The 13,875-nt window shown below is 41.2% G+C and overlaps 2 protein-coding genes across 4 annotated transcripts; both read left to right on the forward strand.

The window, feature by feature from the left end:
- The first annotated feature begins 10 nt into the window (after positions 1–10).
- shmt1 (serine hydroxymethyltransferase 1 (soluble)) lies at positions 11–6,618 on the forward strand. 3 transcript variants are annotated; one of them, XM_069701368.1, is made up of 12 exons: positions 11–1,222; positions 2,288–2,388; positions 2,573–2,718; positions 2,860–2,975; positions 3,077–3,237; positions 4,000–4,081; positions 4,242–4,454; positions 4,575–4,688; positions 4,786–4,908; positions 5,419–5,535; positions 5,726–5,836; positions 5,936–6,618. In XM_069701368.1, the coding sequence occupies exons 2-12, from the start codon at positions 2,323–2,325 to the stop codon at positions 6,106–6,108; spliced, it is 1,422 nt and encodes a 473-aa protein (XP_069557469.1). In that variant the 5' UTR covers positions 11–1,222; positions 2,288–2,322; the 3' UTR covers positions 6,109–6,618. The 3 variants fall into 3 exon arrangements, with proteins under 3 accessions (XP_069557469.1, XP_069557468.1, XP_069557471.1); XM_069701367.1 differs by having other exon boundaries at positions 1,206–1,284; XM_069701370.1 differs by lacking the exon at positions 11–1,222 and having other exon boundaries at positions 1,300–2,388; positions 2,573–2,691.
- Positions 6,619–9,968: 3,350 nt separating this feature from the next.
- Positions 9,969–13,843, forward strand: cpsf4 (cleavage and polyadenylation specific factor 4). Its single transcript, XM_069701373.1, has 8 exons — positions 9,969–10,384; positions 10,504–10,554; positions 11,379–11,531; positions 11,671–11,766; positions 11,879–11,972; positions 12,063–12,135; positions 12,343–12,501; positions 13,057–13,843. The coding sequence occupies exons 1-8, from the start codon at positions 10,282–10,284 to the stop codon at positions 13,123–13,125; spliced, it is 798 nt and encodes a 265-aa protein (XP_069557474.1). The 5' UTR covers positions 9,969–10,281; the 3' UTR covers positions 13,126–13,843.
- The last annotated feature ends 32 nt before the right edge of the window (positions 13,844–13,875 follow it).

Here is a 13,875-nt window from a genome sequence, read left to right on the forward strand (position 1 = left end):
AGATGAGTCAATATTGCAGCTGTTTACTTTGGAATAATGGATTTGGCAGTTTGGAGAGCGTTTTAAAAACAGCTTTTAAGGAAATGAAATACATACAAAATGTATTTGAACTGTTACATAAAATTAAATAGTAAATTTAAACAAAATACCTTAGAAGGTCATTTGTAAATTAAAAAAAAAAATTCTTTGGCAAATGGTCAAAAATATTTACCAGAAGTGAGGTGAAGCATGACCTCAGCATTTTTTAAATCCTGACCCGTGGAGGGGAGAGGGGAGGGGGGCTGTAACATCATGTTTTAGAGGCGTGATGGATTATATGTGAATTCATGTTGGTGTGATTGGTGTAAAGTCCACATTAACATATCTAATATCGAATATAAAATGTTCAGTACATACTATAATTGGCAGGTTGTAATTTACCAAAATTCAGATGCATTTGAAAGGTAGTGAAAAACTAACCAATGAAATGACGAAATCCTTTTAAGTATATTACTTTGTCACTTGTAAGTTCTCTGTTTGCATAAAATTTGCCTGCAAACATTTTTTTAGGATCTTGACAGAATGTTTTTTATTGAAATATTTACTTTATCCTTTTTTTTTTAACCTGAATATTTTTAAGAATAATATCCAAAATAGCACAACAACATAACTGTATGGGAAATATCTATAAATATAAGTTCTCTACTTGCATGTTTAAATATATTAGAACATGTAAGCTTAGAGAGGATAAACGATGGAGAGTCTTAATTATGACAAAGTCTTGCAAGTCCTACTTTTCCTCTCTAATGATTATTTATCTCATAAATCAGAATTATGGACCAAATCTTTTTAAAGAAGGTTTAGTTTACACAAACTGGTGTTGCACTCAGTCTGTATCCCATCACTTATCTGTGAACTGATAATGAATTTCAGCCTTGTTACTGAAAAGCACAAGGTTTTCAAAAGTTTTAATGTACATAATGAATCTGTCACAGCGGAGGTTTTACCCAAGTTATAATAAACATGAAAGTCTACTGATAAGGTGGTCCACACCCCCCAGCGGAGGGTGACGTACTGCGCCTCATATGCAGTCAAATAAAACAAGAAGAAGAAAACCCCTGCGGGGGATTGGCTGAAAGTTTGGCGGACTTTATTCTCTGCAGAGGCAGGTTGTTTTTTGTGTTTTTAATCAAACCCCGTGATTTGACTTTAGTCTGACAGCGGCGAGAGTCTCCTTCACCTGGTGAGTGAGCTGGTTCACGTTTTATAGTCGCAGCAAGCTCGACCCACAACTGAAAACTTAAGGTTTGTGCGGGCAGATAAGACTTTATTTATTTTTTTTTTTTGCACAGGAAGTGTACGTTTTATTGTCCCGCGGTGTTGCGGTCGTGACGTGCATCATTTTGTGTTTTCTGTCTAAACAACAACGCCAGCTGCTGAGAAGACTGCTGTTTTGTTTTCACTCTTTAGTTTAAGGTATCTTTAGAAAGTTCCTCCTCATGTCTCGCCTCACTAACGGTTTTAACAGCGGGTGTTTTTTGTTTTTTTTTGTCTCCTGAGTTTTCCGGGTCACTCGACCATATCAGGTGACAACAGTAATGACAAACATGTGCTCAACTCGACTTGCTTGTTGAGCAACAGTGAACTTCGTGGAGTTAATGAGCGCGTTTATCTGAGTTAAAAGACAGACAGTGTGGTGAATTATTTTCGCAGGTCATTTCGCCATCGGTCCATGTAAGGAGCCGCAGCATGTCTCAGGCTTTGTGTTGTAATAATAGATCATCTGGTCGGCCCGCTTCTCTGCAGCACTCACTGCACACCCTTATCTGCAACGTTTTGTCTATTTTATTTTTTTTTTAACTATTTAATCAACATAATAGTATCTACTACTTTGACAATCATTTTTGAGTCATTTTTAAATGGGGAGAGGGGGAGCCCAAATTCTTTAATTCAAGCTTCTTAAATGTGAATATTTTCTGGTTCTTTTATTCCTTCATTATAATAAACTGAATAAAATTTGTCTGTTGGGCAGTACAATGCAGGAGATTTTAAACTGCACCTTTGGCTCCAGAAAACACACTTTTCTGTTACCTTAAAGATCACAGCAGATCAATAATCGATGATAAAAAAAAAAAAAAGCTTTATAGTTGCAACCCTAAATGCACTGGTCATATATACTTTTATGGTTTTTATGTGGCTATTTACTAAAAAGGCTTTGGCTCATTTGAGCATTGTGTTGTGTTTTTATGTCTATGTTATTCTTTTCTTGTCTGAGAATAAAGAGGTAAATGATTATCTTTACTTTCAGATCTTCATTTTGTTTGACCAGACAAACAAACAACCATGTCTTCAGCCTGGGACTCGCACAACAAGATGATGCTGGAGCCTCTGGCCATCAACGACTCGGAGGTCTGTGTTCAGTGGATTCACAAGTCTACCGGTCTGTTTACATCTACACACTGGAGACGGTTGGAAATAATAGATATTAAATATACAACTTAAAGGACAGCATGGTTATTCCTGCGCAGCTTCTGTGGCAAAGTGTTGCTGTCGCCCCCGACTGATACAGTGTTTGTGTTTGTTTGTGTTTCAGGTGTTCTCCATTATAAAAAAAGAGAAGCACAGGCAGACGTACGGTCTGGAGCTGATAGCGTCTGAGAACTTCACCAGCAGAGCCGTTCTTGAGGCTCTGGGTTCCTGTATGAACAACAAGTACTCTGAGGGGTATCCTGGTCAGAGGTACAAGACTTAACCCAGTTTATTAAATGATTTATGGAATCCAAATGTTTAAATACACCCTATCAATTGTGAAGCTTCATCTTGCCTTCTGTATTAAGTGATAAGTAAAGCTGTAAAGATCAGCATCATCTATGTGTTCAGGTACTACGGTGGTACGGAGCACGTTGATGAGCTGGAGAGACTCTGTCAGAAGAGGGCACTGGAGGCTTATGGTCTGGACTCAGACAAATGGGGAGTCAACGTGCAGCCATACTCGGGTATCAAATATCGATGCACCTAACACTGAGTTGTTCTTTTGCACCATCTTCCTCGGCCCCGTCTCTCTGATTTGTCATGTTTGTTTGTGTTTGTCTGAAAGGGTCGCCCGCTAACTTTGCCATCTACACGGCTGTTGTGGAGCCTCACGGCAGGATCATGGGACTGGATCTTCCTGATGGAGGTCACCTGACGCACGGCTTTATGACTGAGAAGAAGAAAATCTCAGCAACGTCCATCTTCTTTGAGTCCATGCCGTATAAGGTACAAAAAAAAACCACATGTATTTTTAAACATGCGCACATTCAGAAGTGTCTCAGAGAGTCTGAGATACATTTCTCCTTACTGTAATCATTATAAATTAAAGCAGGGGTTCATTAGTCATGATTAATATTCAGTAGTTTGAGGATGTGGACATGCAGTTGACCTTGCAGCTCCCCCACAAAGCTGGAACAAAGAACAAAAAGCCAATAAAACAAACATAACGGTGTAAAACAGAATAAACAACAAGTTCACGTCTTAAAACTTTAAACCATGAACTTATCTATTCATGTGAAAACAGTGTGACGCTCAATAAATACAGGGAGTTGAAATGTATAGTTCAGGATGTGGATAGAAACCTGGGTACAAAGTATTTTTAAAATGAAATCACTGCCCCCAAATGTTTCCTTCAGCCTAATCATGTGGCTGAAACCAAAGCAGCCATCTAGATATTTGATGTTTGGTAGTGTTTATGAATTTAACTGTGATTCCTTACCACTATGTACCAAATGAATAAGTAGTAGAAAGCTCCAGTAGGCAGATAAGGTACACATCAGATAAATATAACACATACTATAACCTGCAAGGAGGATTAAGACAAATGAAAAATAATATGCAAGAAGAGGAAACACACGAATACACATTAAAATCTAATGTTTGTTTTAGTCTAATAGAGCTTATAGACACAATTACAGTCCTTTTTATATATGTAGTGTTGTGTATATCAGTTGTAGCTGATGTCTATTTGTCTGCTTCTGTTTGTAGGTGAATCCAGAAACTGGCTACATTGACTATGACAGGCTACAAGAAAACGCTCGGCTCTTCCACCCCAAACTCATCATCGCAGGTCCTTAGTGCACACACACACACACACACACACAGACAGAGACACACAGACAGTGCAGGTTTACTTCTGGTTTGCATGTTTGCTTTCACACATTAAGCAAATCAATGTTCTAAGAGTGCATCCGGGGTACATGGAATAAAAATCTCTTTGTCTTTTCCAGGAACAAGCTGTTATTCCCGTAACCTTGACTACGCCCGCTTTAAGCAGATTGCTAATGAGAACGGTGCCTATCTGATGGGAGACATGGCTCACATCAGTGGATTAGTGGCTGCTGGAGTGGTGCCCTCACCCTTTGATTATTGCGACATTGTTTCTACGACAACGCACAAGACGCTGCGTGGCTGCCGTGCTGGACTTATCTTCTTCAGGAAAGGTAAAAAGGAACTGGACACCGTTGCCTAAACAAACCTCATCGTTACTTTTTTCTTTCCAGATCGATAATCTTTGCTTTCTCTTTTCTTCCGTAAGACTTTTTCTTTTCTCCGTCTTCCAGGTGTGAGGAGTGTGGACGCCAAAGGAAAGGAGACTCTGTACAACTTGGAGTCTTTGATCAACCAGGCTGTGTTTCCTGGGCTGCAGGGAGGCCCACACAACCATGCTATTGCAGGTACCCCTCTCATCATCATCTGTCTCCCTCTGACTCTGTTCTCTCAGTTTTGTCTCGATATGACAGCATCCATCTGACTTCTGTCCTCCACTGGCAGGTGTTGCTGTCGCTCTGAAACAGGCCGTGACACCAGAGTTTAAAGCCTATCAGGTACAGGTTCTTAATAACTGCAAATCTCTGTCCAGCGCTCTTATTGACCACGGCTACAAGATCGTCACCGGTAAGTGCCGCTCCACATCACAACTGTTTGTACATCTGATCTTCAGTGTCCGTTAAACTTGTACAGATGATAGCCGCATTCACCACAGAGGTGAATGCTCAGGCACACTAAGTCTACTGGCAGAGTTAAGACGGGCGCACTGGTCTGTTTGTTGGTTTAACAGTCTACAAGGCCCAAATCGGACTAATCATGTTTACACCGATAATCAAAGAAACCCAAGTGTTTCCCATAATCACGACATAAATGAGTCTCCTTTATGATGTGTTAAAATCATATGAATAACTTTTTTTCTATCCTTTTATGAGTTTACTCTGACTCTTTAGACTTGAAATTACCAGCCTCACATGAATCCTCCATATGTTACTTACTGAATCTCATCTGACAACCGTTAAAACATATTGAAGAATAACAGTTTTTTTTAAACGGTAGTCACAAAATGTCATGCCCAATGACGCCTGTGTTTCTCTTCACGGTGGTTTCTTCTAATACTCTTTGTGTCCTTCTGTGTAGGCGGCTCTGACAACCATCTGATCTTGTTGGACCTGCGCAGCAAAGGGACCGACGGAGGGCGAGCTGAGAAAGTCCTGGAAGCCTGTGCCATTGCCTGTAATAAGAACACCTGTCCGGGTAGGGTGTGTGGTTTTAACCATTATGCAATGATACATGTAGCTTGTTTATGTACCAAATTTGTGTGTTGTTGTTGTTGCAAATTAGTCAGCCCTTCATTTTTGTCAGTGCAGCTCCAGATGAACCTTGCAAATGTCTTTTTCCCCACAAAGTGCCATTCTTAACTTTTTTTGTTGTATTCTTCTTGTAGGTGATAAGAGTGCTTTGCGCCCCAGTGGTCTGAGGTTTGGCTCTCCTGCTTTGACCTCTAGAGGCTTTCTGCAGGATGACTTCAGGAAGGTGGCTGAGTTCATTCACAGAGGTAATCTTTGAAAGGCGGTGTTGATGGATTTGTTCCCTTCAGAGAGACCAAAACAAAACATTTTAACTCTGGTGATGAATGCTTTCCCTTCTCCTGCAGGTATTGAGCTGACCTTGGAGATGCAGAGAAGCCTGGATCCAAAGGCCACTCTGAAGCAGTTCGTTCAGGCGCTGGCGGAGGGGGAGAAGTTCCAGCAGCGGGTAGCTGAGATCAAGGCGGAGGTGGAGGCTTTCGCTGGTCAGTTCCCGATGCCTGGCCTGCCTGAGCTCTAGAGGGCAACGACTCAGACACCGAAGGCTGCTAGAGTGATGAATATGTGAACATTTTGATGACAATTTTGGTTGTTACTTTGATTGTGTATTCGTTAAGTCTGTCACTGGTCAGATCAAAACACGTCTTCATGACCTCACAGCTGTCATGGATAGACACAGTTTAGATTGGAGCTATTTTGTTTCAATGACAAGAAATTTGAGTTGGGCTCCACAGATTTCATTGCCACGTCATTATTAGGTTTTCTTACAGAGCTTTTTCCGCTGTATCTCCAATCTCACACATTACAATCAAATTTAGGCTTTATCTTGTCAGAAACCTTCATTTAAAAAAAAAAAATTTTTTCAATATACAATTCTGAAGATTTCTAACAAACCACTGAAGATTGATGTAAAAAGAATGACTATTGGTTTCATATATGAGCATTATACATGTACACTTATACAGGTGTAATAAATAAAATTGTATTAATAAAGGCACGGTTACATTTAGTTAAAGTAATAATGAATAAATGGGATGTTGATTCATATGGCACCATTTAGACAATGTGATTTACAGAGTTCGGGGTTCAATACCCGCCTGGGACTTTCTATGTTTCTGCATAAGTAATAACCTAAAAGGGAAATGTGTTTGGACGACTAACTTATGCATGTCGTCCATAATGTAAAACTAACCTCATGCATGTAGTCGTAAATGTGACAAAGTCACACTGCAAACAAGAACATGCAATCCTCCAGAGTTTCAATCCCCTGATTGAACCGAGTACTTTCTGATTGTGAGATGACAACGCTAGCAACTGCAAAATTGTGCCGCCTTTATTGCATGTTTGTCTGACTTATATAACTTTTAAACATGTTATGGAAGACAGCATGGTGGCGCAGTGGTAAGTATTGTTGACTCCCAGACAGAAGTTTCCAGGTTCAATTCTTTCCCTTAATGTGGCTTTTCATCAAAGATGTTAATGTCATCCTTTCCAGGCTGAGTCTCAAACCTGGAACCTTCTGTCTCAGAGGCAACAACGCCAACCACTGCACCGTTGATCGCTTTTCCATAAGATATTTAAAAGTCATACAAGTCAGACAAGCATGCAATAAAGGCAGCAAAATGGTGAAATTCAAAGCCAGCATTGTCATCTCACAATCAGGAGGTTCTGGGTTCGATAGGGGCCTGGAACTTTGTGTGGACGATTGCATGTTCTTGCTTGAATGTAATGCATAAGTTAGTCATCCATATTATGGACGACAAACTTTACTTTCAGGTTATTAATTTTGCAGGAACATGCAAATTTCATATAGAACATCCCAGGCAGGAATCGAACCCTGGACCTTTAGACTAAGAGACGATAACACTGACAACTGCACCAATGTGTTGCCTTCCATAACTTGAACGAAAGTCATACTTATAGCATGTCGTCAGAAATGGCACAATTTTGGACATGTATAATATGACTTTTTTTTCATATTTTGGACGACATGCGAATACATTATAGTATAACTTTTTTTCCTATTTCAGACGACATGCCATAATGTGACTTTTTTGGCATATTTTGGACGACATGCTATAGTATGACTTTTTTAAGGCTATTCTTACCCAAATTTAGGTTCACGTAATCAACCAGCTTGACGAAGCATGTGAAAGTATGAAATATTTAATTTCCAGTTGCCAGCAAGGGGCACTATGACTATGAGCAAATATTACCATACCGGTGTATTCAGGGCCTGACTTTTATCAGGGATGTAATGTTTGAGGAAGATTGGAATATGTACATAAAAGTTAGAGCAACTTGTATTTTCATGGGGAGACACTCAAAATGGCCGCCACGCCACAGGCACACTGTTGGACGAAAACAAATCCTTTGATAACTTTTCATCTCCCAGGTGTTAAGATAGGACAGACAAAACTTCAGGTTGGTACATCAAAGTCTGTAGGAGGAGTTCATTAAAATACAACACGTGCGAATCGCCAAAAAAGGCGACTAAATACAAAATGGTGGACTTCCTGTTTAGTTGAGGTCATGCTGCCAAGAGACTTTTTTGTACATGTTGGTGTTATAAACATATAAAAATGTGGGTGCATGTAGGTGAAACTAGGTGCCGGGGCTGAAGTTTACCTCGCAAAACACATCAGATGTATTGTCTTACGTCTCAAAAGTCAGACTTTGCCGCATCGCCATGGCGATGCCCTTGGACAAAGTCAAACGAATTTCTCAATATATCATAATCAACGTGTTAAGGCTATTCTGACCTGATTTTAGGTTCATGTGATCAACCAGCTCGACGTAGCATGTGAAAGTATGAAAAGTATGAAAAGTGTGAAAAGTGCCCGCCACGCCACGGGCACACGATCAACGAAAACAAATTCTTTTGATAAACTTTTCATCCCAAACATTTTAAGAGTGAACTGACTCAATTTCAAGTCGGTCAGACAAAATCTGTAGGAGGAGTTTGCTAAAGTACAACATATGTGAATCGCCCAAAATGGCCACTAAATTCAAAATGGCGGACTTCCTGTTGAGGTGACATAATGGTGCAATGGAACTTTTTTGTGCATCTAGGTGTGATACACATGTCCACTGAGTTTGGTGCATGTAGGTAAATGTAGCAGTCCAGGCAAAAATTCGCTGGGAGACACGCGTGTACCAACTTTCATGAGTTCTTGTATATAATAAAGCCGCCAAAAATGCAGTTCTTTGCGGAGAAAAATAAGGAATGAGAATAATAATTCCTTGGATAACAATAGGGCTTTCGCACCATCGGTGCTCAGGCCCTAACAAGAAACCAAAGTTCAAAGTGCTTTACAGGAATATATTAAGACCACATTAAGAGGAGATTAAAATGCAAAAAAAACAAAACAAAGCAGTGCAAAGAGCTTTAGTAAGGCTTGGAAGTAAAAGACATTAAAATTACAGTTGCATATTTAATGTATTATAAAGCCGTAGCGAACTAATTTTAAGGCCTGTGGTGATCGTGTCAACAGCCATCAGGTATTCAGGAAGCTGTTTCCACAGCTTGTGAGCATTGACGCTAAAAGCTGTTAGGTTAGGTTAGGTAGTTACTTTATTAATCCCCGAGGGGAAATTTTTTCGCTACAGTAGCATACAGGAAGCAATAAGATAATAATAGAATAGCAATAAAATAGCAGTAAAAAAAAAATATAAATATAAAATGCAAAGTATATACAGTACAGTATATATCTATATATTATATACAAACAACCAAGAAACACAGTCAACAGTGTTATTGTTATGTGATGGATTTTGCCAGAGGTGAGTTATTGTACAGTCTAATTGTGGTCGGCAGGAATGATCTCCTGTAACTGTCCTTGTGACAGCGGAGCTGGAGGAGTCTTTTGGAGAAAGTAGCTGATAGACATGAAGTTTATTGTCAACTATTCTGATTCCAGCTTCTTATGTGTGAATGTTTTCTGGTTACTTTCATCCTCCATGATAAGAAACTGAATGTCTTCGTTTGTGGACTGCCGGTCTGGACCAAACAAGACAGTTCAGGCTTTGGGAAAACATTTTCCACCATTTTTTTTGTCATTTTAAAAACTAACAATTAAATAATTGACAAAATAATCAACAGATTAATTAATAGAGCAAAACAGTTAATGAAGGGGTGATAAAGATTTATGCTAAACAATTTAGCATAACGCAAGATTGCACGTTTAATTGCTTTTTGCTTTAGAGAGTGCTCCATTTAACAGAGGTAGTGTTTGAACTCTTTGTTTAAAACCAAGAAAGCAAGTTTGTTTTACCTGTAAATTTAACTGAATAGGTTCAACTAGAAATGCCTCCATCGATTTAACCAACCGCTCGGGGATCGCTTGCTCCTGCCTGTTTGAGGTCACAGGTCAGTCTGCGGCTGCGCGCCTTCCGTCCGTTCACACAGAACGAGGTGCAGTCAGTTGAGAGACGAAACAAAAACTTTGCGTCCCGAACCTGCGTTCAAGGACTTCAGACTTTAAAACAAGACATTAAAGCTTCAACCCGCAGCAGCTGTTCGTGTCCTCTTCATCGCGGAGCTGGTTTGTTGGTAGCTCATCGATTAGCCTCGTTAGCCTCGTTAGCCACTTCAGCTGGCTGATGAGGAAGCTACCAGCTAACTAGCTCGACTTCAAGCTAGCTCGGCCGTAACGGACATTTGTTTTGCGTGGTGAACCGAACCGGAGCAAACATGCAGGACTTGCTGGCCAACGTGGATCACATCAAGTTCGACCTGGAGATCGCCGTGGAGCAGCAGCTGGGAGCGCAGCCTCTGCCCTTCCCCGGCATGGACAGTAAGTACTGTGATGCTAGCTGCTACGTAGCCTCCGCAGGTGCCCGACTGACTTGTTGACGTTTGTCTCCGCGTCGCCTCGTTGTTTTGATGAAGATGTGATCGTGTGTGTTCCTGCAGAGTCCGGGTCGGCGGTGTGCGAGTTCTTCATGAGAGCAGCTTGTCAGAAAGGTAAAAACAAAACAAAAAAAACCACAACATTACACTGCTGCTCTGCACGTGAAGAGTGTTTACATCAGTAAACATCAGTAACTCAGTTTGAAGCCATCTGTTTTGTTTATTTACCTCCTGTGAAGCTCACAGGAGGTAAACCAGCCTTTCCCACTAATTATTGGTGGTCCTTAATGTTTTCAAGCCAGTTGAACTCCTCGTGTCTATTTTTTGTTGTTGTTGTTGTTTTTCAAGTGATGATTTAAAAAGTTCATAGATCTCGTGATCAAGTTGAAATTCATGTGTATTTTTGAAGTGCTTGAAGATCCAATCATCTTTTAAAGCAAAATGTCACGCGAGAGAACAAATAAAAACAAATGCAGCGGTCAAAGACACACGAGCTGTATTGATTGATTCTTGTCTACAGCTGGTACTAGGGACACGTGAATATAAATAAATATGTGAACAGTTCAAAGTTAATAGATAAATAGAAAACGTCATCAGTGCAGGGTTGTCTGATCTCTGTCTGAATTTGTAAGGGAGATTTGCCCATATGTAGTGTGAGCAGCAGCACTGTTTGTGAGTTGTGTGTTCGAGACAGAAATCCAAATTAAATCAAGTAAGTAAACAAATAAAATGAATGTTTAATGTAGTTTTAGGATACTGGCCTAAAGTTGTAAATATGTGTCATCATCTTAAAACATGAGCGCACAAGATCTGCGGTCAAACTTTTCAGATCAGTCGCTTGTCAATTCTTTTGTAAACTAGCGTTTGTTTTAAGTGAATAAGATCCTGACTGCTCATTGACCAAAGGACAAAGTCATAGTCTGTGTTGTGTCTCGCAGGTGGGATGTGTCCGTTCCGTCACATCAGCGGAGAGAAGACGGTGGTGTGTAAGCACTGGCTCAGAGGACTGTGCAAGAAGGGAGACCAGTGCGAGTTTCTCCACGAATATGACATGACCAAGATGCCTGAATGCTACTTCTACTCCAAGTTCGGTTGGTAGACTCGACGCTTCACTGAATCACGCTCTCAATACGTTTGTCTTGTGCCTCTTAATCAGCAACCAGTGCATCCGTCCTCGTCTGACAAGGCGCTCCACTGATGACGCTGAACGTTTTGTGTCGATCTTCACAGGCGAGTGCAGCAACAAGGAATGTCCCTTCCTGCACATCGATCCAGAGTCCAAGATCAAAGACTGTCCCTGGTACGACCGAGGCTTCTGCAAACACGGTGAGGCCGAGCTCGGCGCTGGACGTTCGAACGCCCGAAACACAGTTTATACTCGGAGTCCCTGCTGCTTTGAAAGGAACTTGTATAATTTGTCCCCATGTTCCTGCCTCAGGTCCCGACTGCAGACACAGACACACAAGAAGAGTGATCTGCGTGAACTACCTGGTGGGCTTCTGTCCAGAGGGGAAGTCCTGTAAATTTATGCAGTAAGTGATGAAAGCAGAAATAGAATAAAAAGATTTTGGAGACGTCTCCCTGCAGTTGTGGAGATTTAACAGTGAGATGTTCCTCTGCAGCCCCCGCTTTGAGCTGCCGATGGGAGCTTCTGAACAGCCTCCTCTGCCACAGCAAAACCAGAACCAGACAAAGGTACGGGAGCACATGCACAAACACCTGATGCACATATGTCTGCGTTTAAATGATGACGTGTGGATTCATCTCTCTCATTCATTAGGAAGTGATGAAGCTTCTTCTTCAGTGGATTTCATAATTTCAACTTGTTTTAGCCGCACTGCTCCTTGTTGTTGTTGTTGTTGACGACCTACAGAGCTTCTCTTTGCTTGTCTCCCGCTGCAGCCTATGCCTAATATAGGCCGCTCGTCGCTCTCCTTAATCCAGCTGACCAACTCCAGTCCGGGACACCGGCCGCAGAACAACATGATGGCCGCCTCTCAGCAAAATCACATGACTGCCAACAGAGGGCCTCGTCCACTGGACCAGGTCACCTGCTACAAGGTGAGTCGTCTGTACATTTTACAGTTCGGTTCAATCATGGTTTGATGGTCAGTTTTCTGTTCAGTTCGTTACATTTTTGGTGAAATGTGGAAGGAGGGCATTGACCATTTCAACATGATTTTCATTTAATAGGCAAAAAAAAGAAGTAAACAACTGTTTTGTCTTAACAAAATTCTGGCTTAAAACATAAAGAGCGTAAACCTCTTCAGCCATGTGATTGACTGCAAAAAGGCTGCATATCTTTTGCCATAAACATCACCAAAGCTTTGGTTGTGGATTTTGCCATGTCTGAATCTGCAGAGAGAGGCTGTTTAAATACTTTAAATCCACCCCTCATACCAAGTCCTAACAATTCAAGCAAAGATGAAGGAATTGGACTCGATTGAGGCTCTTGGAGGCGCTTCACCTCTCATCTGAAAAGCTTATTTACTTCCAACTGAAGTCAAATGAGAGCTGAAACGTCTTCAAGAACCTCGATCAAGTGCAGCTGCCTTCAGATAACACTTAAACACACCGTGACCTCGCTTCATTTGTACGTCCTCCCTGTGTTTGCAGTGCGGTGAGAAGGGCCACTATGCCAACAAATGCACCAAAGGCCACCTTGCCTTCCTGAGTGGACAGTAACCTTCAGCCTCGAGGTCCCAACACCACACTGCTGAGGCTCACTGGCCCGACGAGAGCAGAGAGGAAACCGGGCTGCTTTCAAAAGACTTTAACTGCCATGTGTGACCTGACAAGACACGGGCAGTAAGGATACATAAACATAGCTATTTTTTATTTTTTATTTTGGCCTCTTAGAAACTGTGACAGGAACAGTAACAGTCACACTCTGCGTGGCTGTGGTGGAATGACCTGATTTGTGGGGTCATCTACAGTTTTCTATGTTTGTACTGTACAGTCCATTTAAATTTGCAAGCAGGCATTAAGAACAAGGCATCACACCGAGGGTCCAGTCTGCAGCACCGTCACCTGTTGCTGATATTTATTTCCTCGGGTCTTGTGACTGCAGGTGCCACTTTTCTGTATAATTCTAGTAAATCTGTGATGAAAACCAGCAGGAATGTAAGTTAATGCAGTTTGTATCTAAAGACCAAATCCCTCCTCCATCATTACACTGACTCACACTTGACAAATGTTGGGACATTTCAACCTGGAAGTAGTTCATCGTTCAGCAGCTGTGTACGGAGGCCCTGCGTCAGTTCGTTTGAATACAAGAAGAAATACAACGAGGAAACGTGGGAGGTTCAGCAATATGGAGGATAACTTTTGTATCGTTGACCGTCAGCTGATTCAGTCTGAAAATACTCCGTCTGTACAAATAAATATTCTTGTTTGAGATTTACCTGCTAGACCTTTTTGATGTTCCAACAAGAA

The sequence above is a fragment of the Brachyistius frenatus genome, unplaced genomic scaffold, assembly GCF_029030835.1.
Source record: "Brachyistius frenatus isolate BFR_SWC_R1_liver_20210118 unplaced genomic scaffold, ASM2903083v1 Contig_36, whole genome shotgun sequence".
NCBI lineage: Eukaryota > Metazoa > Chordata > Actinopteri > Embiotocidae > Brachyistius > Brachyistius frenatus.

Coding starts and splice junctions, on each gene's coding strand:
- shmt1 (XM_069701368.1), top strand. CDS start 2,323: ATGTCTTCAGCCTGGGACTCGCACAACAAGATGATGCTGGAGCCTCTG. Junction 4,082..4,241: donor CCCCAAACTCATCATCGCAG/GTCCTTAGTGCA, acceptor TGTCTTTTCCAG/GAACAAGCTGTTATTCCCGT. Junction 4,455..4,574: donor ACTTATCTTCTTCAGGAAAG/GTAAAAAGGAAC, acceptor TCCGTCTTCCAG/GTGTGAGGAGTGTGGACGCC.
- cpsf4 (XM_069701373.1), top strand. CDS start 10,282: ATGCAGGACTTGCTGGCCAACGTGGATCACATCAAGTTCGACCTGGAG. Junction 11,973..12,062: donor AAGTCCTGTAAATTTATGCA/GTAAGTGATGAA, acceptor GTTCCTCTGCAG/CCCCCGCTTTGAGCTGCCGA. Junction 12,502..13,056: donor ACCAGGTCACCTGCTACAAG/GTGAGTCGTCTG, acceptor CTGTGTTTGCAG/TGCGGTGAGAAGGGCCACTA.